General features: G+C 36.5%; 1 protein-coding gene across 7 annotated transcripts in view; it reads left to right on the top strand.

The window, feature by feature from the left end:
* LOC143222458 (high affinity cAMP-specific and IBMX-insensitive 3',5'-cyclic phosphodiesterase 8B-like) overlaps window positions 1–24132 on the top strand; it is a 199315-nt gene that overhangs the window by 170103 nt on the left and 5080 nt on the right. For 6 of the 7 annotated variants that reach the window (XM_076449006.1, XM_076449008.1, XM_076449009.1 and 3 more), the window contains 7 exons: window positions 3286–3334; window positions 5176–5314; window positions 9276–9471; window positions 9771–9901; window positions 11340–11562; window positions 16982–17143; window positions 18436–18565. In XM_076449006.1, coding sequence (XP_076305121.1) covers window positions 3286–3334; window positions 5176–5314; window positions 9276–9471; window positions 9771–9901; window positions 11340–11562; window positions 16982–17143; window positions 18436–18565 — 1030 coding nt within the window. Of the gene's footprint in view, window positions 1–3285; window positions 3335–5175; window positions 5315–9275; window positions 9472–9770; window positions 9902–11339; window positions 11563–16981; window positions 17144–18435; window positions 18566–24132 lie in introns of those variants that run through there. The other variant, XR_013012238.1, reaches the window with a different exon arrangement.

Here is a 24132-nt window from a genome sequence, read left to right on the forward strand (position 1 = left end):
AACTCTTTTTGACTGAAAAGGAACAAGGTTTTTTTGGTTTTTTTCGTTTCGAGATTAAAACTTCTTAGTGCTTTAGTAAGTAAACACTGAACCGTAAATACATCTGAATTCATAGAAGAGACATAATTCTTTCTTAACGAAGAATGTAAATGTCGGATGACGAGAAACCTACTTGAAGTAAAAATGTGTTCTCAAGACAGCTGATTAACCTGAAAATGACCTAAAAAGGTCGAGACGTTGTTCTGTGCTTTATTATAATTAAAGTACTAATACCTATACCTGGGCCTGGCATGGCCAGGTGGTTAAGGCACTCGACTCATAATTTGAGGGTCGCAGGTTCGAATCCCCGTCACACCAAACATGCTCGCCCTTTCAACCGTAGGGACATTATAACGTGACGGTCAATTTCACTATTCGTTGATAAAAGAATAGCCCAAGAGTTGGCGGTGGGTGATGATAACTAGCAGCCTTCTCTGTACTCTTACACTGCTAAATTAGGGACGGCAAGCTCAGATAGCCCTCGTGTAGCAAAGCTACGAACCGTCTTGAGGTAAAAACTACAAGGTAAATAAATGTCGATACCACTAAAAGTTGTAATAAAAATGACGTAAAGTGTCGGTATGTTTATTTATATTCCTCTCAGTGTTTCCATTTCGAAATCTAAATTCTAGTTTGTAACACACCAAAGAAAGTATTTCAGGTTTATCTCTTGTTTTTTACAAGTAAGTAGAAACCGAAAAGGCCTTTCGTTCAATACCATAATCCATTAGTTAGTCCAGTATAACGATGAGAGATACTTTTCTCTCACACGCCAATAAATCATTTCTAAATACGTTGTGCAAATCAGACAAATCGTGTGCGTGATTGAAAAAACAAATACGAGTTAGTAGCAAATGTGTAATATAACATAAGCAATTATCATTTTGTTTTTACCCTTTATCACTGTTTTAATTTTCAAATTTATATGGAATATTCAGAATTACAGTTAATGCCTGCCATAAGGCAGCTGTGCAAATTGGCGGAAGTGTTGGCTCTCTCTCTCTTGTAGGTGTTTGGGTATTGATGTTTTAGGTCCGGTTTCGTCAACCTCTTCCTCCTGACGGAAATGTATAGAACTCAGCTTGTTTGTTTTGAATTTCGTGCAAAGCTACACGAGAGCTGTCTGTGCTATCCATCTCTAATTTTAGCTGTGTTAGGACTAGAAACAAACCAGCTAGTTGTCACCACCCATCAACAACTCCCGGGCTGCTCTTTGGTCAACGAATGGTGCGACCGATCACGTTGGCTTGAACCCTCATTGCACTAAACATGCTCGCCCTTTCTCTCTCCAAAACACGCACTTTAAACTCTTTCAGTATGTGTGCATGTATGAAGGTTAAAATGACCAAAGGCGTTCAGGGATCTTCGAATGTTTCTTCGCCCCGCTCGTGGTTTATGGATTATCGTTGAAGCGTCGGTTCTCATCCAAAATTGTAAATATATTGGAGGAGGGAATACATGTTTGTCTCTCCTTGTCCCTCTTTGTTCCCCCTAACTGTGTGTAAACTTTTGCTGTGGTTCATGAAACGTGTTCAACTTCGAAAACGGGGCCACCATGGCGTATGATTTCAATGTTTATGTTTAAACAACTGAATACTTGTTTATTTGTAGAACACATTCTTAAACTTCTCTCGCTTAACGCACCTCTCCCAGCAGGACAGCGAACGATAAGCTTACAATTTGAGATTAGATTTCTTACTTTGAACACAGGATATATATCCTTTGAAATTGAACCACTGAATAAGTGCAAAGATAAAATTAAAACTGAAATTCAAAAACCGTTTAAAACTGAGCTGCAGTTTTGGCGACTTTACTTATTTAAATTAATGAAGTATTAACAGACTTTTACGTAAGTTTTATTTTACTTGATTTGAATTTGGTTGTTGTTGTTGGCCCGGCATGGCCAGGTGGGTTAAAGCGTTCGACTCGTAATCTGAGGTTCGCGGGCTCGAATCCCCGTTGCACCAAACATGCTCGTCCTTTCAGCCGTGGGGGCGTTGTAATTCGACAGTCAATCCCACTATTCGTTGGTAAAAGAGTAGCCCAAGAGTTAGCGGTGATAACTAGCTGCCTTCCCTCTAGTCTTACACTGCTAAACTAGGGACGGCCAATGCAGATAGCCCTTGTGTAGCTTTGTGAAATTCATAAACAAACAAACAAACTGGTTGTTGTTGTTTTTCTTTCTTGATAAATCAAATTAATAGTCTTAAGGTTCAAGGAATGTCTGTGGACCAAATTTTATGACATACAAAGATATTGCGAGAATTGCACACGTCCATGCACGTCTTTGTAAAATGAGAGATGAAACAGTAGAAGTTATGAACAATGTTCACGTTATGAATTTTCTTGGTTTGTTGAAAGTTACCTTATCTTTTTAAGACTTCCCCCCTTCAGTAGCATAGCAGTATATTTGTGGACTTAACGCTAGAAACCGGGTTTCGATACCCGTGGTAGGCAGAGCACAGATACTTAATTACAAACAACCCTTTAAGATTACATTTATAACATGATAATTAATAAACCAACCACACCTTATTGAGCTTTACGACTAAAATAACCTAGAGACCCATAACCATTGTTGTTAAATCTTGTGGAGCTCCTTAGAGACTAATGGGAGGAAGGGGTTTTCGCTGGCTGGTGAGTTTTCCCCAACCAGTACCATAGATAGTGTCTTCTGTATTGAATATATGATCAAATATATTTTTCCTATTCCATTACAGTTTCTGTATTGAGTTCTTGAAATTATTGTGAACATATATCTGGTGCTACAGCAAATGTTTTTTTGTTCTTGATATGGCCACATATCGAGAACTCCTAAAGGTTCTGCTAACGTGATTCACTTCACTTTCCACACGTATATCAAAAATAAGTTAATCGTCAAAGTGTCAAGTTACAATGAACTGTAGGGCTGTTTCGCCTAAAACTTAATTAAAGCTTATACAACCCTAAAATTATTCTAAGTGTTATTTTGATTTGCCTGAAGAGATAGAGTACTGGGTGCTTTAGCTATGCCTTAGAATGCTGTCTAACGAAGCAACATATCTTAACTTTTCACGTTTTACTGTCTGGAATGTGAACATTTGACAATAAAGCAGATTATTCGTTCTTTGGCTTTACATGATGCAGTATACATAAATGGATGATTTAATCCGCCAGTAAATTCACGAAAATTGTGTTTAACATTGTTTATGTAATTAAATGAAGTTACGTTTTAATCGCGATATTTGTTGCTGAATGTTACAACAGGGTCAAAAACCAGGCCAACGACGACTGTCTCATGAAGTCAACCAGAGAAGTATGTATTTTTTTTTTATATTATTTAATAGAAATACGTACAGTAATAAGTTTTACACCCGTAACATAATAAAACAGGCCTGTTATAAGTATCTATTTTGAAGTATATAATGAAATAGCTTATGGGGTTCTAAAATAATTATTTAAAAATTTGTAAGTCAGTCAAACGTTAGAATTACACAAACGTGAAAGATTACTTACACTTCCTGTCGTTGCATTAAAAGTAATGTAATCTTTCTATTATACCATCAATGAGAACTGTCAAACAGTTTGATATTTTACCGCCAGGGTAATTTTTTAAGATTTTTCAAATATAACCTCGTGTCATGTTTTCATTATCCTTCAGACGAGCTTGAAACGTTTGTAGAGGTCGAAAACAATTTAGTGTAAGCTAAAACGTTTCAGAATACAATGTTTGTTCGTATTGTTTATGCTTGTGTTAGTTTACTTAAATAACGCTACAGTTGTCTGAAGAATAATAGTAAGACTAGATAACATCTACTCTAAAAGCTATTTACAATTAATAATTTTATTTTTGATTTCGTTGAAATTTAAATCTTATAAAGTCAGTTATCGTTCAAAACCTGAACAGCATAGCTTGCTCAAATATAATCAGTATATAGTTACAATAGGGTTTTGTACACGTGATATACCTATTATTCCGATTACATTTATGCTTGCAAGCAAGATTAAATCAACTTGTTATTATGTGAATATATAACACCTATACCTCGCACGCGCTCACGCAATTTACATTTAGTATTACTATAAAAAAAACTTGTATAGTAGTGTAAAATACAGAATAGCGCGTATCTTAGCTAAGCTAATGAAAACTAAAAGAACAAACGTTTCGGAATAAAATACGAGTATAATGCCTGGAAGCTAGTGTTAGCACTTCAGTATTCCCTCTTCAGTTCAACATAATCCTGTGATTTCTGACAAGTTTAACTATTTAAACAGAGCTAAGCTTATATGATGCCTGATTGCGATATACCCTTGAAGACACACGGCATCAGGAAACAGTTCAACTTGAACTGATCTTCATAGATGTTAAAGTTTGGTGCTTTTTAAATAATGTAGTTTTAAACAAATAATTTAATATTTATCCACTGAAGAGATTTTAAAAACCCCTCAGAACTTGAAATTGGCCAAAAATTGTATATATATATATAAGAAAAAGAGAAAATTGCATAAAACGAATTATTGTTGAAACCTACATTATTGAAAGTGTCAAAACTTTTAACACCCCTGAAAGTCACTTCAACTATTTCTTGACCCCGTGAATGTTTCACAATCAGGCATCGTCTAAGTTAAATAAACAAATTTCTCCAGAATATTCTTGACTAAAGGGGTCACATAAAAGTTTCGTAGTCTGTGTTGAAAATGTGTTCAAAAAGTGTTTTTATTAATAGTTGTATGAATTTGAAAGGGCCTATTTCGCTTTTGTTTCATTACATTGTGTAATTTGAACATGTAAAATTAAACTTGAGGACTTTGTCTAGTGGTGTTAATTTTCGAAATTCATAAAACCTTCAAAATTGCCGTTTTTATATATTTGTTGAGTGCCAACTAAGTTTTATTGAAGCCCATTCATTTACCAGAACATGAGTTAATTATCCAATGTAGTTAAGTGGGTAAGATTTATTAACATTTATTTCTGATGGTATTATAAGAGCAAACGAGTTTTCTTATTACATTGTTAACTTAGTAAGATTAATGTACTTTTGTACTTCTGACGTTGTAAACCGACTGTAATAATATTAGCTGCTAGAAAGTAACAGGTGTAAAACTGCTAAAAGTCAGTTAAACTTGTAATTTTTCACTTTCTTTGACTTGTTTTAGTGTCAAGAAGTTCTGTTGTACCTTCTATAACAAATATTCCCAGTTCAGACACTGCTTCAAGCTCAATCGGAAGTACTTTGGAAAACAGTATGGAATGGAGTTTTGATATAATCGAACTGGAAAGAATGACTAATAAAAGGTACGCAAGCAAACGTTTCGAATTAAAAAAAAAAAGTATTTTCGAACACCAAAATAATTTTGGTGTGGGATTTGTTTGTTTTGAATTTCGCGCAAAGTTACACGAGGGCTATCTGCGTTAGCTATCCCTAATTGAGCAGTGTAAGACTAGAGGGAAGGCAGCTAGTCATCACCACCCACCGCCAACTCTTGGATTACTCTTTTACCATCACTTTATAACGTCCCTACGGCTGAAAGGACGAGCATATTTGGTGTGATGGAAATGCGAACCCGCGAGCCTCGTATTACGAGTCGAGTGCCTTAATCACCTGGCCATGCCAGGCCATGTTGTGGGCTACTTATTTACATTATAGGCTTGATTTCTTTATTTATAAGAATTACTTATAAGTACATGCTTGCTGTTTAAAACTCACAGTAACCTAGGTAGCTTATACTTTGTTAATTATATTACACCGACATTCAATACGCTTTGTTTGTTTTTGTTGTTTTTTTATTTGTTCATTTGCTTCACGGCCCGGCATGGCTAGGTGTTTAAGTCACTCGACTCGTAATCTAAGGGCCATCACACCAAACATGTTCGCCCTATCAGCCGTGGGGACATTATAATGTGACGGTCAATCCCACTATTCGTTGGTAAAAGAGTAGCCCAAGAGTTGGCAGTGGATGATGATGACTAGCTGCCTTCCCTCTAGTCTTACACTGCTAAATTAGGGATGGCTAGCACATGAACCCGCGAGTAGCTTTGCGCAAAATTTAAACCAAACCATTTGTTTCGCGAAGGCTTCCGTAAGAGAGACGGGTGAGTACAACAAGAACTTAAAAAACAACAACGTAGAGGATGTCCATTTAATTTATTTAATGAAAAGTGTGATGTTGTAGAAAAAAGACAAAAATGTAAATTAATGGCATTTTAACCAGAAAAGGAACGTATAAACTTTTAAAAAATACGTTGGACACCTGAACCAAATCTATAACGTTTCTCCCTTTAATGTTGGATGTTCCATACAAAAATATTCCAAAACAAATCTCTCCAGAATGTCCTGATCAAAATCAACCTTTCACACATACAGAGGAATATCCTGCTATGTGAGAGACAGAAATAACTGTATGGTGCTTTATTAAAGCTAAACCAAACAAATTCGATGTCCCGACCTTTCACATCAGCGCTTTGTTTGTTTGTATATAAACATACAGCTGCATTACGGGCTAGCTGCGTTGTGTCCGTTGCAGGTATTGAACCCTGATTCCTTCCTTTTTAAGCCCTCAAGCTTACTGCTGAGCCATCATTTAAATAAATGAATAAATATATATCAGTACATTTTTTTTAAGATAACCAACTTCTCAGCTAAGTATCTGAAACATCACTGAAGTACAAATTTTATTTACCATGTTGTTCGATGTGAAAAGTAATTTTTACCAGATAATTAGTTGCGTTCAATTACACTGCACAACAAAGTTTTTGCTTCCTGAACACTGTTGTGTGTTCCTTTTAGATTTTTGGCTGCTGATCACGAAAATCACACCCAAATTTGCCTCTCACGTACCGTTTCATCGAAAACTTGGTTTTGCCAGGACATCCCTGCAAAGGAAAAACGACATTAGGACAACTGGAATCCGTCAATGCTTGCTGACTACTGTTGGACACTGCAACGTGATGCACCAGACATTGAATACAAACGAAAATCAGGAGCAAAACAATTTTAATTATGCTGAACTTGGTAGCGTATCAGAAACTTAAACGCAATTAAATACGTTATTTCCGGTAAACAGTTAACTGCCTATTTCTCAGAGTTCCTACGTGATGAAGCAAAACCAAAACTATATTTGTGCATACCCACCAGGTACCTGTTACAATCAGCAAAAACTTTTCAAGAAGCAAAACGTTTCAAAAAAATTGTAGTGCAGTGTAATTTAGTGTACGTAAAATATACAACGTGTTTCGATGTTCGTGGTGGACAGAACAGAGGTAACCCATTATGTAACCTTGTACTTAACTACAAACAACCAACCATTGTGTCCTCCAGTGGGAAAGCGGTAAGTCTTCGGATTTACAACGCTAAAATTAGGAGTTCGATTTCCCTTGTTGAACACAACCGATAGCCCGATGTGGCTTGCTATAATAAACCCACAAATCAACTATTGTATCAAACCGTTCTTAAGCAATCTATCACTTAATAAACCATAACACTCACTTCGTCTGTAGTGTATTAAATCCAACTCGAAGGTCCAAAATTGACGCCGTTAATATATTCATTTCTTCAGATTGTACAAAGATCAAAGCTATTTATAATGAGGCATATGTTAGTGCATGTTTGTTACAAGCTTCACATGCATTGTTCTCTTTTTCAGCCGCGGCATAGCGGCTCGTAGAACGGCTCTGAGTATTTTTGGGTTTATTTTTCAAGTACAAACTTTCATCTCGTAGCTCTGTCATCTATTCACCAATCTGGGATTTAATAACAATTATAATTGATGTATTTGACCCATGCCCAAGGTCTCGTAGATTAATTTACTCTAATCCGACCTAAAGGAATTTCAGTTTTAAGGTAGATTGATAAAATTCTTATTGAGTAATAAAACTGAATCGGGTGTACGTGCGCCCCATGATTGGAACTACTGGTGCACAAAAATACAGCTAATAAAAAACAAAGAAAAAAGGTCCCGCAGATTTATTTATACTAATACTGCCACCACCCCCAGTGGCACAGTGGGAACTCCATGTGCCGCTGCTATTGAGGATTCTTTCTTCTTTATTTGAAAGTGACAAAAATGTCTCATCCGTAGAGCATCCTTTTAAGTAAATACTTTTCCTTACAGCCATCTTCCAACATACGCAGACTTTGTTTTTCTTTTCTTGCTTAGTACTTTGACAAATATGTCAAACTGTAGCTTAAAAATATTCTTTCTAAAAAAAAATTGCCCCCAGTGACACAGAAGTATGTCTACGAACTAGCACCGCTAGAAACCAAGTTTCGATACCCGTGGTGGGCAGAGCACAGATAGTCCATTGTGCAGCTTAGTCCTTAATCCTAAACAAACAAACAAATCTAAATAATTTAAAATTCCCGCTTACCATGAACACAGCCTGTCTACTCTAGTGTAGCACTATTTAAATTACATTTTTTTTCTGGTGTTTTTTTTCCATCTTGAAAAATAATAAATACATTTGTAAGTTCAATAATTTTTGCCTCAGTTTAAAAATTATTATATATATATCACATTGAATTTCCTTTGGTCAATTTTAAGATTTCAAAGCTGATTGGTTTGAATCTCCGTCATACCAAACATGTTCGCCCTATCAGCCGTGGGGACATTATAATGTGACGGTCAATCCCACTATTCGTTGGTAAAAGAGTAGCCCAAGAGTTGGCAGTGGATGATGATGACTAGCTGCCTTCCCTCTAGTCTTACACTGCTAAATTAGGGACAGCTAGCGTAGATAACCCTCGTGTAGCTTTGCGCGAAATTCAAAACAAACAAACAATCAAAGGTAATTGCTTTTTATTACCGCGAAAACCAACATTCGGTTGTAAAGAGACCTGACCGGTTATATCCTACTGGTAAGGAAGAACGAGTTTTCAACTATTGAGTCAATAATTCTTAATAATCCTCAAGAAACTCCAAGAACTGGACGAAACTCAAAATCCAAATAGTTGCCTGTTGCTCCAACTTCAAGGAATTACCAAGATCTTAATAGGAAAAGTAAATTATACCGTTAAACTTTCTTTTATTTATTGTAATTTACTATTCTGACTGTTGACTTGGAATTGTTTGTGTGAGTTCGTGCTCGAAAGGAAAACTCGAAACTATCGTAATGTAATTGTATTTCCGCTAATCAACTAATTTAAAAAGTAACTTGTGATTTTTACACTTAATTTTGTTTTACTGTTTTTATATATCTCGTGTTTGTGTGTAGTTCAGGTCTCTCACTTTAATTGTTTATTGAACTTTGTTTTTATCAGAGCACTGTCGTGGTTAGGAATGGCTCTCTTCTCTGCTTTCGATGTCTGTTCTGTATTAAACTGTGAAGGGGTTACGTTAAGGAACTGGTTAAGCCTAATAGAAGCCAACTACCTAAATAACCCATATCACAACTCTACACACGCTGCAGATGTTATGCAAGCAACTGCTTATTTTCTGCAGAAGCCAAGAATCAAGGTATGTGTCCGGCGATTTAGGACTCGTTTCTATAAATAGGAGAGTAATATATGAAATTACAAACTTGTTGAAGTTAAATCTCTAAGTTCATACCAACAACGAAGTCGGCAACTTACTAAAGACAAACGCAAATAAATACTGTGAATGGGGATATATTCTCACATTAGCCCTAAATACAGTATATACCTATTTTGTTATATTTTGCAATTCTTTTGGTTTTTTTCATATTAAAATAGCTATTTTTTATTTAGAAGCACCAGTTCAATGGGCGTGGCTTAATTTGAAATACTGTGTTCCAGGCGATATTCGATCCTTTAGATGAAGTAATTTCCCTGATTGCTGCCGTTGTTCATGACGTCAACCATCCTGGAAAGAACAGTGCTTTCTTATGTAACACTAGAGACGAGTTAGCGATTCTCTACAATGACTTGTAAGTTCGTGGATATTTTGTCTACCGTTCCTTTAAACAGACATCACTCTGGCTTGGTGAATGCTTTCAAATAAGATCAAAGTCCCTTTGACCGATTTTCCTTTAGCTTAGTGCGAATTGAAATCTTGTACAACATGGACTAAGGGGGGAAAAAAATAGAAACCTCACGTGATCGAGCCATTGAGTAAAGAAAGAAGTGAACAGTTGTATTTAATAATATTTATACCATTTAACTAACTCACTTTTCTTGTTAAATATCTTGTCGTTGTTTGTAATTGAAAACTTTAATAAGATTTACCGAAGGAGCTAATAGTTGTCAATACATATACATGCGATTGAACTGTGTTGTATATACATATCTAGTCACTGAAAATGTATCATTAATCTTTATCTACAAAACTGAACACAATTTGGTCTTCTGTCACTAACTAACTTCAGACTGGACATATTAAAATGAAAGAATCATTAGTAGCGAATTTGTTTCTCGATACGTTTCCAATTAACCCTATTTTGTCAGCTTGTTTGTAAAGTATCCCATGCTTTGTAAAAACTGTAATACCCTGTTAAGATCACTGTTTGTACTTGTCTTCTAGAGTTAAATAAAATACTGACAACTAATCTCTGGTATACAAGTGTTTTGTACGTTAACGTGAAGACTGACTCCTCCAGTATACAAGTGTTTTGTACGTTAACGTGAAGACTGACTCCTCCAGTATACAAGTGTTTTGTACGTTAACGTGAAGACTGACTCGTCATAATCTTTATAGTTTTCGTCTCTCGTTTTATTGTGTTTTTCCACGTGACCACATCAGTTTTTCTATTAGTGCGTCAGTATTCTACAAACCGTTGTTCCACGTGAGTAGGTGCATGGTGATAAAGTGTTATGTGTCCTTTTAATTACTTCATCTTGATGACGAGAAACCCACTTGAAATAAAAATGTACTTATGAATGTCGAAACGTTGTTCTCTGCATAATCAGTAAAAGTGTTAATACCCATGTCAGCAGTTCTGTGATACATTTTTACTTCGTCTGTATTATATTTAACTTGTAATGTCTATATTTGTTTATTCTGTATCTCATTTCTGTTTAGTTTTACAATTGTATCCCCCGTATATCTTCCAGTACTCCTTTGATTTTATATTTTCAAACCTCCGCATGCATTTTCCTTTGGTTTTGAAACAAGAAAAGATATAAAATTATAGTACCCGGAATGTTAGCTACGTGTTTATAGTGCAAAATAAACATTTCTTTTGACGTACCAATATAATACAGATTGACTTTTGTTACTTGGACACATATACGTTTACACCTGTAAGTTTACTTTATGTACTCGATTTAATTGAAATTTTGTACAAGGGATGGTTTTATTACACGTGTTTAAGTATAAAGTGACGTATGAACATCACGTAATTAAAGGACGCCCCATGTTTTAATTAGGTCTGTTTTGGAGAGTCATCATGCGGCACGAGCATTCAGACTGACTTTGTCGGACAAAAATGTTAATATTCTACAAAAGTTAGACAAGGATACTTACCAGTTTGTCCGAGAGTCCATTATTGACATGGTCCTGGCCACCGAGATGTCCAAACACTTCGAACACCTTTCAAAGTTCGTTAATGTTCTAAAAACTGTTGTCCCCAATGAAGAGATGGATGACAAGGTATCATTTATCCATATTGCTCTACCTTTTCTTTGTTTTTCATTTCTCAACTCTGTGTGTGTGTGTGTTATCCATGTCATCGCTTTAACTTCCCCCACAGTTCGTCAGTATTCCAAAAGTCATTGTCCCCTGTGTAAACTGAATGACATTAAGGTTTTGTATCCATATATTTTCCTCTTTTAAATTTTTGAGTTATATTTAAATGTTTTATTTCCTCAGTTCTTGTTTTGTACGTTTATATTGTCATCTCAATTTTGTACTTGTTGCGTGTATGTGTTATCTCTTCAGTGAGTTATCTTGTAGTTGTTTTTATGTCTTCTTGTAATCCTCTTAGTTTTAGTACTTGTTGCGTATATATATTATCTCTTCAGTGAGTTATCTTGTAGTTGTTTTTATGTCTACTTGTAATCTTCTTAGTTTTAGTACTTGTTGCGTATATGTGTTATCTCTTCAGTGAGTAATCTTGTAGTTGTTTTTATGTCTGCTTGTAATCTTCTTAGTTTTAGTACTTGTTACGTGTATGTTTTAAACCTTCAGTGAGTTATCTTGCAGTTTTTTTATGTCTATTTGTCATCTTCTTAGTTTTAGTACTTGTTACGTGTATGTATACTTGTTGTTATGTATGTTTATGTTATATCCTCAGTTAATTTTTGTGTAAATTTTGTTATGTATGTTTGTTATATCCTCAGTTAGTTTTCGAGTAGTTTTTGTTATGTATGTTTATGTTATATCCTCAGTTTTCGTGTGGTTTTTGTTATGTATGTTTATGTTATATCCTCAGTTAGTTTTCGTGTAGATTTTGTTATGTATGTTTATGTTATATCTTTACTTTTTTGTAGTTCTTACTACGTCCGTTTTGTCATCATCTTAGTTTTCCTTACTTGTTATGTATATTTATGTCATCTAGATCAATTAGTTCAATGCTTCTCTGTTCTATATCTTTATACAACGTTTATACGTTGACATACGTTTATGTCAACTTTTCTACTTTGTACTTGATACGTTATTGCTAGACATCACTAAGTTGCTAACATGAAAACTAGACTTTATTTCACTGTTTTCCCCCCATAATTGAAGAGCTGGACGTTATGAATTATCAATGATTTATGTTCCTTCGTTTTCGTTGTAAATAACGTACATTAAAACGAAGGTAATTATGTGTTCCTATGTTACGATGTTATTCAGAAGTAGCAGACATCTAAATATTATTAACTGTTCAAAATGATATTTTAAATTCATAATACGACGTAACGTTAACTAAAGAGAAACACTTATATTTTATTTGAATGAGCAAACAAACCACCGAAATCATGTCAAAGATAACCGTAATTTGTAACATTTTACTTATGGAAGAACCACTGTTCTAAAGTAATGTCAAGCACTCACACAGTTTGTTGTTATTCAAATCTTATAATCCATCTTGTGACCTGGGATCAAAATTACCAGTAATTCACCTTGTGTGTGTATATATATTATCAAAATAAGCTTTAACAGCTACAACCAAAGTTGATTAAAACATAAAAAATGAAATTTCCACCATTATTATGCACCAGTGATTGGCTCACCTTAAGATCTTTAAATAGTACAACGTTTCTTTTGCTTGATGCTGAGCGTGGGCGGGTTGAACTTGTGGTAGAGCTTTGGATTTTGGTGTTAATTAGCTAGGTTTTGAATCCGTAGCATACCATAGAATGTTTCCCCCACTTTAAATTGTAGGCGTGTTACAAGAGTGACATTCAATCCCTTAGCGTTGCTGCTGACTGGCTGCCTTCTCTCTAATCAGCAGGCCCGGCATGGCCAGAGGGTTAAGGCACTCGACTCGTAATTTGAGTGTCACGAGTTCGAATCCCTATCACACTAAACATACTTGCGCTTTCAGCAGTGGGGGCGATATACAGTGACAGTCAACCCCCACTATTTGTTGGTAAAAGGGTAGCCCAAGAGTTGGCGGTAGGTGGTGATGACTAGTCTTACACTGCTAAATTAGGGACGGCTAGCGCAAATAGCCCTCGTGTAGCTTTGCACCAAATTCAAAAACAAACAAACAGTCTAATCAGCAGTTCAGAATTGGGGACAGTGATACATGGCATTATTTGTCATAATTTCAAATATCAATTTATCAGGCAACAGTCCAGATAATTCTAATACAACTGATAATACTTCTGCCACTATTTTAGCACTTACCATATTAAAAAATGGATTACTCTTTGTCACTGACTAGATTTCTTACAATAACAGTTGTCATAGTTGAGCTCTGCGTGTACTCGCTCATTAGATTTAATTTCACAAGTACATCTTACCAGACTACTAAAATAACTAGTTCACATGTCTGGCTTCAGTAAGCATCGTATTGTCCTTCATCTTGGTTGGTTGATGTTTTCAGTGTACCTTACGTTTATTATCTTGAAATTTTTTACATTCAAGTCAACATTCCCATCCAATAAAGGTTTGAAAGTGACAGTCACAAAAACAATCCCCCCACACACAGAGGCACAGCGGTATGTGTTCGGACTCACACCGCTAGAAAACTGAATTCGATACCCGTGGTGGGCAGAGAAAGATAGCCCATTGTGTAGCTTTGTGCTTAATTCTAAACAACCATGGCCAGATTGTTAGGGCGCTCGACTAGTAATATGAGAGTCGCAGGTTCGAATCTCCTTCGTGCATGACAGACATGTTGAACGATACGTGTCATTCGTTTGATTACAACAACCTATAGTAGCCTCTCCCCTTTACGTTTGTATCACACCCCTGACTTCGCCAATCTTTGAGCAATGTTCCACATTTTATGAACTCTTCAAGACATACGACCATTTTATTCGATGTTTATGAATCTGCAAAAGTGTTATTAACGATTTATGAGGGTTACAGTCTATTTTTATTGAATAGTAGATCATAGTTTAACCTTTGAACAGTTGCATTAACAACTCATTTTGAGAACATCGTTGTTAACTCATTCTGGGCTTCTGGACTCACAAAACGACGACGAATTTCCTTCGTTCTTTACGAACCTGCGTCCTTAACGCGTCACCATATTAATGCTTTCTTAGTTCTTCACTTGTTTTCAGAATAGGTTTTAAATTGTAATTAATTAATATTAACTACTCAATACTTTATGTGATTTTTTTTTCAACTTTGTGTTAGGTTAAATGCTTAACTGTGCAGTTTGTTTTGTGTATCAACGGCTTCTCCATTGAATCATTTGTTTATATTCTGGTGTATACTCTGACAAGCATTTTGATATATACTCTTCAAAAAAAGAAACGCAAAAGGCAAAATATGAGACAAATTGTTAACAAGTTTATTCCGGGTAGTTCTGTATGACATGTGTGAACCTTTGCATATTCACTGCTGAACATCTAAAGTCTGCAAAGGAGAAGTCCACGCTCACTAGGTGAAGTTTAACGTCACTCAACGTCAATAACGAGTATGCCCCCCCGTGAACATCAATAACTGCTTCGCATCTCTTGCCCATGGAAGCGATGAGATGACGAATCACATCCTATGGAGTGGCTATCCACTCAGCCTGCAAAGCTGCTGCAAGCTGAGATAGAGTCTGCGGTTGAGGTTGTCGCCGTCGCAGACGTCGGTCCAACTCGTCCCAAAGATGTTCGATGGGGTTTAAATCTGGTGATCTGGAGGGCTAGGGACGAACGTTGATGTTGTGGTGTCTCAAGAAGACAGTGGTGAGTCGGGCTGTGTGAGGACGGGCGTTGTCATGTTGAAAAACGTCGTTGACGTTCACCATGATGGGTTGCACATGGGGCCTAAGAATCTCGTCGACGTATTGTTGAGCCGTAAGATTCCCTCGAATGTGCAAAAGGTCTGTTCTGGCATTGTAGGCGATGGCAGCCCACATCATGACGCTGCCACCACCAAATCTGTCAACATCCTGCACACAGTTTGCCACAAAACGTTCACCTCGGCGACGGTAAACACGGGTCCTTCCATCCTGCCTACGAAGCATAAAACGTGATTCATCGCTGAACCAAACATGTCTCCATCGTCGATGAGACCATACCCGATGTGCCCGAGTTCACTGCAGCCGTGCTTGACGATGTTGCTGGGTGAGGATGACGCCTCTGACTGGACATCGAGGTCGGATTCCTGCATCTCGTAGACGGTTGCGTACGGTCTGATCGAAAATCCTACGCAGCCCTGGTATGGTTGAGGCAGTACACGTCGCAGTGGTGATCCTATCCCGAAGGTGACGTAACCGGATGTTGCGATCTTGTGCGGGCGTGGTGACACGAGGTCTGCCAGATCGTGGACGGTCACGAGTTGATCCATGTTGTTGGTAACGATTCCATAGCCTTGTGAGGGTGCTTGGGTGGACATTCACAGCTCTGGCAACATCTGATCGAGATTTGCCTGCTTCCAAGCGACCAATGGCGTTGTTGCGTTGTGCTTCAGTCAGTCTTGGCGTAACTGTATTGCGTGTCAGTGGCTTAACACTGAGCTATGGAAGCCGAGAACCCGTCACTATTATTAGGATTTTGCACTTGCAGAACATGCAGATCTCTCAAACAAATTTATTGGACACGCATGCGTTTTGGCGAAAAATTCGATGTTTTCCTCCGTTTTCAAAGTGCACAACTTTTATTGCCATTTTGGTCTGACAATCAGTGCCTTAACACGTGTAACATTACATACTCTGAGCTTGTAACGTTATTACATATATTTCTCTTTAAAATAACAAAAATATTCCTTTTGCGTTTCTTGTTTTGAAGAGTATATATGTTTAGTTTATAAACTTACGTAAAATACGTTCAGTAGTACCTGATGCAAACAGTTAGGTTTTGTTGTCAAGATATCACAATAAATCGTATTACAAATCAAAATCTTCTTAAAGAGAATCTACTATTAAATGTGGCCACTCACTTCAAATGATACTTAAGTATGAATAGTAAAGATGTAATAGACTATTCCTCCCGTCTCTGTGATCTCATATCAAAAAGAAATAATAATAAAAACATTCTTAGTTGTAAGGTACAAGTTCCCGATCAAGCCACAAACTATCTCACAACCCGCCAGATAGCGTGGTTCAAATTTCATAACACTTGTTAAGATGTAAAGTGACAATCTTGGATCTTGTCAAACACCAGAATGTATAAATATACTCCACATTGTAAAATATGGACAATTTAAACAGTGTGTGTGGTTTTGTATATTTTTTCCCCACATAAGGAAACAACTAAAGTGGTTTAGTATATATATGATTACTTTGCACTGTTCATTCGTTATTTGTCTTCCACCGCCAGTATCTAAGCGGTAAGTTTGAATGCTTTTGACGCCACAAACCAGATTTCAATAGCAGTAATAAGTAGACACACCATGGAGAGCCCATTCTGTAGTTGTAATCTTAATAAAAATATATAAACATTTAAGTGTGTCTCAAGAATCAGTTGTTTTTTTTCAGCAACTGGAGAGCTGTCCAGAGGTGTTGGCCATGTCTTCTCCGGACAATGTTAAGCTGGTTAAGAGGATGTTAATAAAGTGTTCAGATATTTCCAATGCCGCCAGACCTACGAAACTGTGTATTGAGTGGGCGACCAGAATAACTGAAGAGTACTGCAGACAGGTAAATTATGTCCCATCTTATTGTGAAGAGCCTTCCTACTAGTTAGGGTGTGTTTCATTCTATAACAAAGAGCCTTCCTACTAGTTGTTGAGGTGTGTAAGATGTGTTTCATTCTATTGTGAAGAACCACCTTCTAGCTGGTAAGGCAAATAAATTATATCTTAACCTATACCGTAGTGTCCTACTAGTTGTTAAAGCCAGGTAATAATGGCCATTCACAACTACGTGACAACATTATATTGAGAGTACCATACCTTATAACGTAAGTCTGCTACACAAGACTTCAGAACCAAATGTACAATTCTTCAAAAAGTAAGTTCCTCTTTCGAATGTACTTGGGTTGTCGAAGTTTGTACACCACATGAAGAAATGAGAAGTGAAAAATAATGAATATTATTGTTTACAGTGCATTCCATGATTTATAAACAGATTTTTTTTACATAAATAAATGACAAAGTGACCGATTTTTACCTCATCCCAAATCTTTAAGCACATTGTACAGTTTAAAGCTAACATTTCGTGTTAAGAGAAACAAATTTGTTTTCGAAAGTATTTTCATTTAATTTTACGAAACTGTTGTTGTAGCCTAGTTCGTGTGAAGATGACGTCGTTCAAGGATAGTGATTATTTTCCATTCAGTTGAGACTAGTTAATGATTTACAAGCTTTCCACTCTTTGTTAAAATCATTACGTACACGGTGAAACTTACGTAAGATGTTCAGATGACATTTCGATATCTTTATTGTACTTTTATGATGTTTTCTCTAACAGAAATCTCAAATATATACAAAATAAAAATAAGACACTTCTATTAATATTTTGTGTTTCATGTAATAATTGTTTAGAGAAAATATTACAATTGTACCTTGTTGTTGCTTTTCGTGTGCGTAAAGTTTGAAAAATGAAATAGGTCCATTAATACAAGGATGAGTCGTGTTCAAATACTCACTAACATTATGTTAGTACCCGATTTGTGTAGTGAGAGTCTGTTATGCAGCGGGTATCGAGAAACGAAAACGTTCCTTCTTGTTATTATTGTGCTTAATGTTACTAAGTTAGTGAAATGCCCAAAGTAGTGTCACGTCTTATCAATGGGCCTTACCACATTAGCATGGCTTTGATTATATATAGTTTTGACGAAGACCCAAACACTAACTAATGACGGAAGTTTTCAACATTTATCAAATATTAATAATAATTTGTATTTGATTAATTGTTTGGAGTACATGTAGTTAAGGACTTGTATTTATATTATGGCTGTCTGTATGCGAATACATTTTTTTTTTTTCCAGACTGACGAAGAAAAAGCGAAAGGTTTGCCAGTTGTGATGCCTACGTTTGACAGAACAACAATAAGTATTCCAAAGGCTCAGATGGGTTTTATTGAGTACTTCATCAATGATATGTTTTCAAGTTGGGATGGTAAGAACATAAACCTGTCAATTTAACTTTTTTTTTCTTGAACGATAACGTTTATACGGCCCAGTATTGGCCAGGTGGTTCGGGCGCTCGACTCGTAATATGAGGGTCGAATCCCCGTCACATCAGATTTGCTCGCCCTTTCAGCCGTGGGGGCGTTATAAATTTACGGCCAGTCCCACTATTCGTTGGTAAAAGAGTAGCCCAAGAGTTGGCGGTGAGTGATGATGACTAGCTGCCTACCCTCTACTCTTTCACTGCTCAATTAAGGACGGCTAGCGCAGATAGCCTTCGTGTAGCTTTACGCAAAATCCAGAAGAAACATACTTTTACGTGTAATATTTTAGCAGGTTTCACTTGAAGTAGTATAATATGCACTTAAAAATGACGTCTATACATAAACGTTCTAGTTAATGGTATTTAATTTGAAATACAACTGTTAGAATTTCGCAATTATTTTATTTTTTTAAGTTTTACTCACTTAAGCTTTCTTTTTCACATAAATGTTTGCAGTGTTAGTTACTCTATTACTGTTTTGTTTTGTATATTTTCCCCCACGTATATACAAGATTGTTGTTGCTTGTTTTAGTGCAAAGCTGTACAATAAGACACCTGCACTAGATCCGCCGCGGGGGTCCGCCCCAGAATTTTATGGTTATTTCTCCTGATATTTGTTTACCATTTGAAACCACCGAATGAGATCGGGAAACTGTTATAAGATTTCTTAACCCGACAAATGTGTTAAGAAGTATTAAACGGTTTCAGGTGCCCTTCCTGGTTTTGTTGTTAAAATCGATTTAGAATATTTCCAAAAAAAAGAAAAGTTGAAATTGTCCCCCGGTAAGTCGGCATTAACTTTATGGAATAACCTTATAGTTTACAGAGCGCGGATATTCCATATAGACGTTCACTAAAATAAAATAAAAATACTACCAGAACTGTGGAAATTGCACTAATAATCTCTTATTTGAAATACTTTAAATTTAAAACGAATTTTATACTTCTATCAACAACATAGAAAACATCCGACCGGACATGCGCAATATATTTTCTGATAAAGCTAGATAATTACTTATCCTGGGACTTTGTTTATTTTACATATATTCAATTATGCATTATGTACAATTGCTAACATTGCCCTAGAAAGACTTATGTCCAAAAGAACTATACTTTATCTCGTAACATCATACGAATATGTTTTTGTTTTGTTTTAGTAGCTACAGAAACGTGTATTTCAAATGTTTATTCAAATTACACGATCTATTTTATTAAAATACAGAAGTTCTGCTAAATGCAGGTATGTTTGTTTTATATAAAGTTGTTTGGTAGAAGTCTCTGAGATAATTAGTAAAATCAATAACATGCAATACATTTATCTATTCGTATATTTTGAGGTACGTTTAAACAACTTATTTGCTAATGGAAATCATAATACGTAAATCACTCACTATAGACTATACAAACATTAATGCGTAGATCATCCATTATGCATCAAACATCTCGACTCTAATCCCAGGATCGCGGGATCGAATCCCCGTCACACCAAACATGCTCGCTCTTTCAGCCGTGGGGGCGTTATAAAGTTACGATAGATACCGCTTTTCGTTGGTAAAAGAGTAACCCAAGAATTAGCGGTGGGTGGTGATGACTAGCTGCCTTCCCTCTAGTCTTACACTGCTAAATTAGGGACGGCTAGCGAAGATAGCTCTCGTGAAGCTTAGCGCGAAATTCAAAACGACATTTTCACGCACGACATTTAAGCTACGATTTGTGGCATACTTTGTTGTTAAATCGATAAATCATTATTTGGTTGATAAGTTTATGCGGTCAAACAAACATAATCACATAGACGTAGCTCTATTTAATAAAACTACACGTTAAATAAACAATAAAGTAATGGTATTTCTAGTGGTGGTCAAGATACGAAACAGTTATGAATGATTAGTGTATGACACGGTTTTGCGATTTGAAACAAAGAATCTGACAAAAAACGAAGAATCATATAGCTAAAATGTGTTTACGGAATAAACCAAAGCTGGATTGTTGCAAAGTAAACTAATTGTAACGTTATAATGAAAGCAAACTTAGCTGAACATGCAAAAACGTCTGAATGCGCACATAATAATAACCATATGGTTTTGAACGAATTACGCATGAGTATTTTAGACCTAAATAAGCCGAAAAGTCCAAAGAAATTGTATGTAGTGTAATACTAATTTGTTAGGCAATTAAATGTGGGTTAAGTGTTGTGTGAAATACTTTGCAACTAAAAAACTGAAGTTGAACTCGAAGCAGTCGTCAAGTGATGACAACATCATTGTGCCATTGTGCACCGTACTCATTGCATTAAAAAGTTTGACTAGGCAAAAAATACGGTAAATTGGTTATGAATAGAAAAGTCAATATACAATATGAACTCCCCTTACAAAGCACGCCGTGCATGGCAAGGTGGTTAAGGCACTCGACTCGTAATCCGAGGGTCTCGGGATTAAATCCCCGTCACACCAAACGTGCTTGCCCTTTCAGCCTTGGGGGCGTTATACTGTGACGGTCAATCCAGTTATTCGTTAGTAAAAGAGTTTTACCAAGAGTTGGCTGTGGATGGTGATGACTAGCTACCTTGTCTGTAGTCTTGTACTGCAAAAGTATGGACGCAGATAGTCCTTGTGTAGCTTTGCGCGAAATTCAAAACAAACCAAACTAAATCTCTTACGAAGGCCTTTCTAACGATATGACAGACAAAGGTAAACACTTGTTTTTATCCTTACAGAGAAACAATGCAAATCACCTACTATATATCGAACAGCTTCATACACACAAACCATTCCTGACAAAACTACCACTAAAATAGTTAATTTAAAGTGAGAAAATGAGTAGCAACATTTATAATAGAGAATATGTTGCTAGAATATTAACGGATTTCAAATTTTCTAAAATTAATTTACAGTTATATCATATTGTGGTAGTTATCACATGATAACTATTTGTTTTAAGATACCACTGCACAACGTTTTTGAAAAGTTTTGCTTCTTGAAAAATTTTTACTGATTGTGACAGGTACCTGGTGAGTATGCGCAAATATAGTTTTGGTTTTGCTTCATCACGTAGGAACTCTGAGAAATAGGCAGTTAACTGTTTACCGGCAATAACATATTTAATTGCGTTTATGTGTCTGATACGCTACCAAGTTCAGCATAATTAAAATTGTTTTGCTCCTGATTTTCGTTTGTATTCAATGTTCGATGCATCACGTTGCAGCGTCCCAACAGTAGTCAGCAAGCATTTGATGGATTCCAGTTGTCCTGATATCGTTTTTCCTTTGTAGGGATGTCCTGGTGAAACCAAGTTTTCGATGAAACAGTACGTGATGGACAAATTTGGGTGTGATTTTCGTGAACAGCAGCCAAAAATCTATAAGGAACACACAACAGTGTTCAAGAAGCAAAACCTTTGTTGTGCAGTGTTATTAAATGTTTCTAGATTAAAGTAGGTCGGAACTATTTGTTTATTATAATTATATATATATATATATATATATACACTGCTGGCCAAAATCTTAAGGCCAATGAACATAAAGAAAAAAATATGCATTTTGCGTTGTTAGACTCAACCACTTATTTGAGTAGAGCTTCGAAAGATGAAAATAGGAAAAGGGAAAATAAAAATGAAAAATTTTTTATCATTTAATAGGGAAAATGTGAACACTATGAAATTAGCCTAAATACTAGCTGGTCAAAAGTTTAAGACCATACTGAAACGAAGCGTTAATCGGTAAACACGTAACGAAATTTAGTCATTTGTGTTCAAGCATTAGCGTTGTCAACATCTCCTGTGTTACATTGTGGTAAAACATGGCAAGGGCTAAAAAGTTGACAGAGTTTGAACGTGGCAGAATTGTCGAGTTACAAAAGCAAGGTCTCTCTCAACGTGCCATCGCTGGTGAGATTGGGCGTAGTAAAACTGCTATTGCAAATTTCTTAAAAGACCCTGAGGGATACGGAACGAGAATTTCAAGTGGTCGGCCAAAGAAAATTTCGCCGGCGTTGAGCAGGAGGATTCGAAGGGTTGGCCGGCAAGACACCAGCCGATCGTCGAATCAGATTAAGGCCCTTACGGACGCAGAATGCAGCTCAAGAACAATAAGACGACATCTATGAGAGAAAGGCTTTAAAAACCGTAAACGTCTTCAAAGGCCACGCCTCCTTCCACACCACGAAACAGCTCGGTTAAACTTTGCTGAGAAGCATCAAACATGGGACGTAGAAAATTGGAAGAAGGTTTTTGTTCTCTGATGAGAACAAAATATAATTCTGGATGGTCCAAATGGCTTCCAACGTTACTGGCACGATAAGGATATCCCACCGGAGACATTTTCTACACGACACAGTGAAGGAGTTTGCATCATGATCTGGGGTTCTTTCTCCTTCCATGGAACAATGGAGCTTCAGGTTATACAGGGGCGTCAAACAGCAGCTGGCTACATTGGCATGTTAGAGAGAGTATCCTTATTGACTGAAGACCCTTGCTTGTGTAGAAATGACTGGATCTTTCAGCAGGATAACGCTGCAATCCACAATGCCCGAAAGACAAAGGACTTTTTCATGACGAATAACGTGATTCGTTTGGACCATCCAGCGTTTTCACCCGAACTGAACCCCATTGAAAAGGTTTGGGGTGGATGGCAAGGAAAGTCTGTAGAAATGGACGTCAGTTTCAAACAGTGCATGATCTTCGTAAAGCCATCTTCACTACTTGGAATAACATTCCTGCTAGCCTTCTGCAAACGCTTATATCGACCAAGCCAAAGCGAATGTTTGCAGTTATTCTTAATGATGGCCGTGCATCTCACCACTGAGACCTCTTGTTCGGCATTTTGTACCCTGTTTAGGATTTTTTTTTGTATGGTCTTAAGCTTTTGACCAGCTAGTATGCAGGCTAATTTCATAGTGTTCACATTTTCCCTATTAAATGGCCTTAAGATTTGGGCCAGCAGTAGATATATATATACAAATTGTACCGTCAGATTTTCTTTAAGGATTTATGAAGAACTGATGTAGATACAAAAACGTGGCATACGTGCAATAAGGTCTGAGAAATACTAACATTAAAAAAGGTGGATTGGCTGAGCCTAGTGGTTAGCGTGTCCGAAATATGAACCCGAGGATTAGTTGTTCGCGTTCTGTTATCGTAAAACACTACGCTTTGTTGCTCTTTGGGGCCGTGGATGCAGCAAGATTAACATTGAAATCTCGCTAATCGGCCAGACGAGAATAGCCAAAGAGCTGGCATTCGTTCTTTCACTAGCCATCTCATCTTTAATCCATCAGTTCAAAATTTCGAACGGCTTTTTGCTAGTAAGTCATCAGTATTGAGGTGGGTATTGTCCATTAACATAATTATCGTAAATACCAACACTTTGTGTGTGCAACGTTCATTGTTTGTTTTTTGTAGGGTTTTTTTCATAAATAATCTTTCTTTGAACACCGGCATGAACAATTTTCCTGTAGCTACTTACATTTATTGTTCAAGATGTTGAGTGTTGTACATAAACAAACTTGTGTGAATTACTG

This window comes from Tachypleus tridentatus, chromosome 8, assembly GCF_004210375.1.
Source record: "Tachypleus tridentatus isolate NWPU-2018 chromosome 8, ASM421037v1, whole genome shotgun sequence".
NCBI classification, from domain to species: Eukaryota; Metazoa; Arthropoda; class Merostomata; order Xiphosura; family Limulidae; genus Tachypleus; species Tachypleus tridentatus.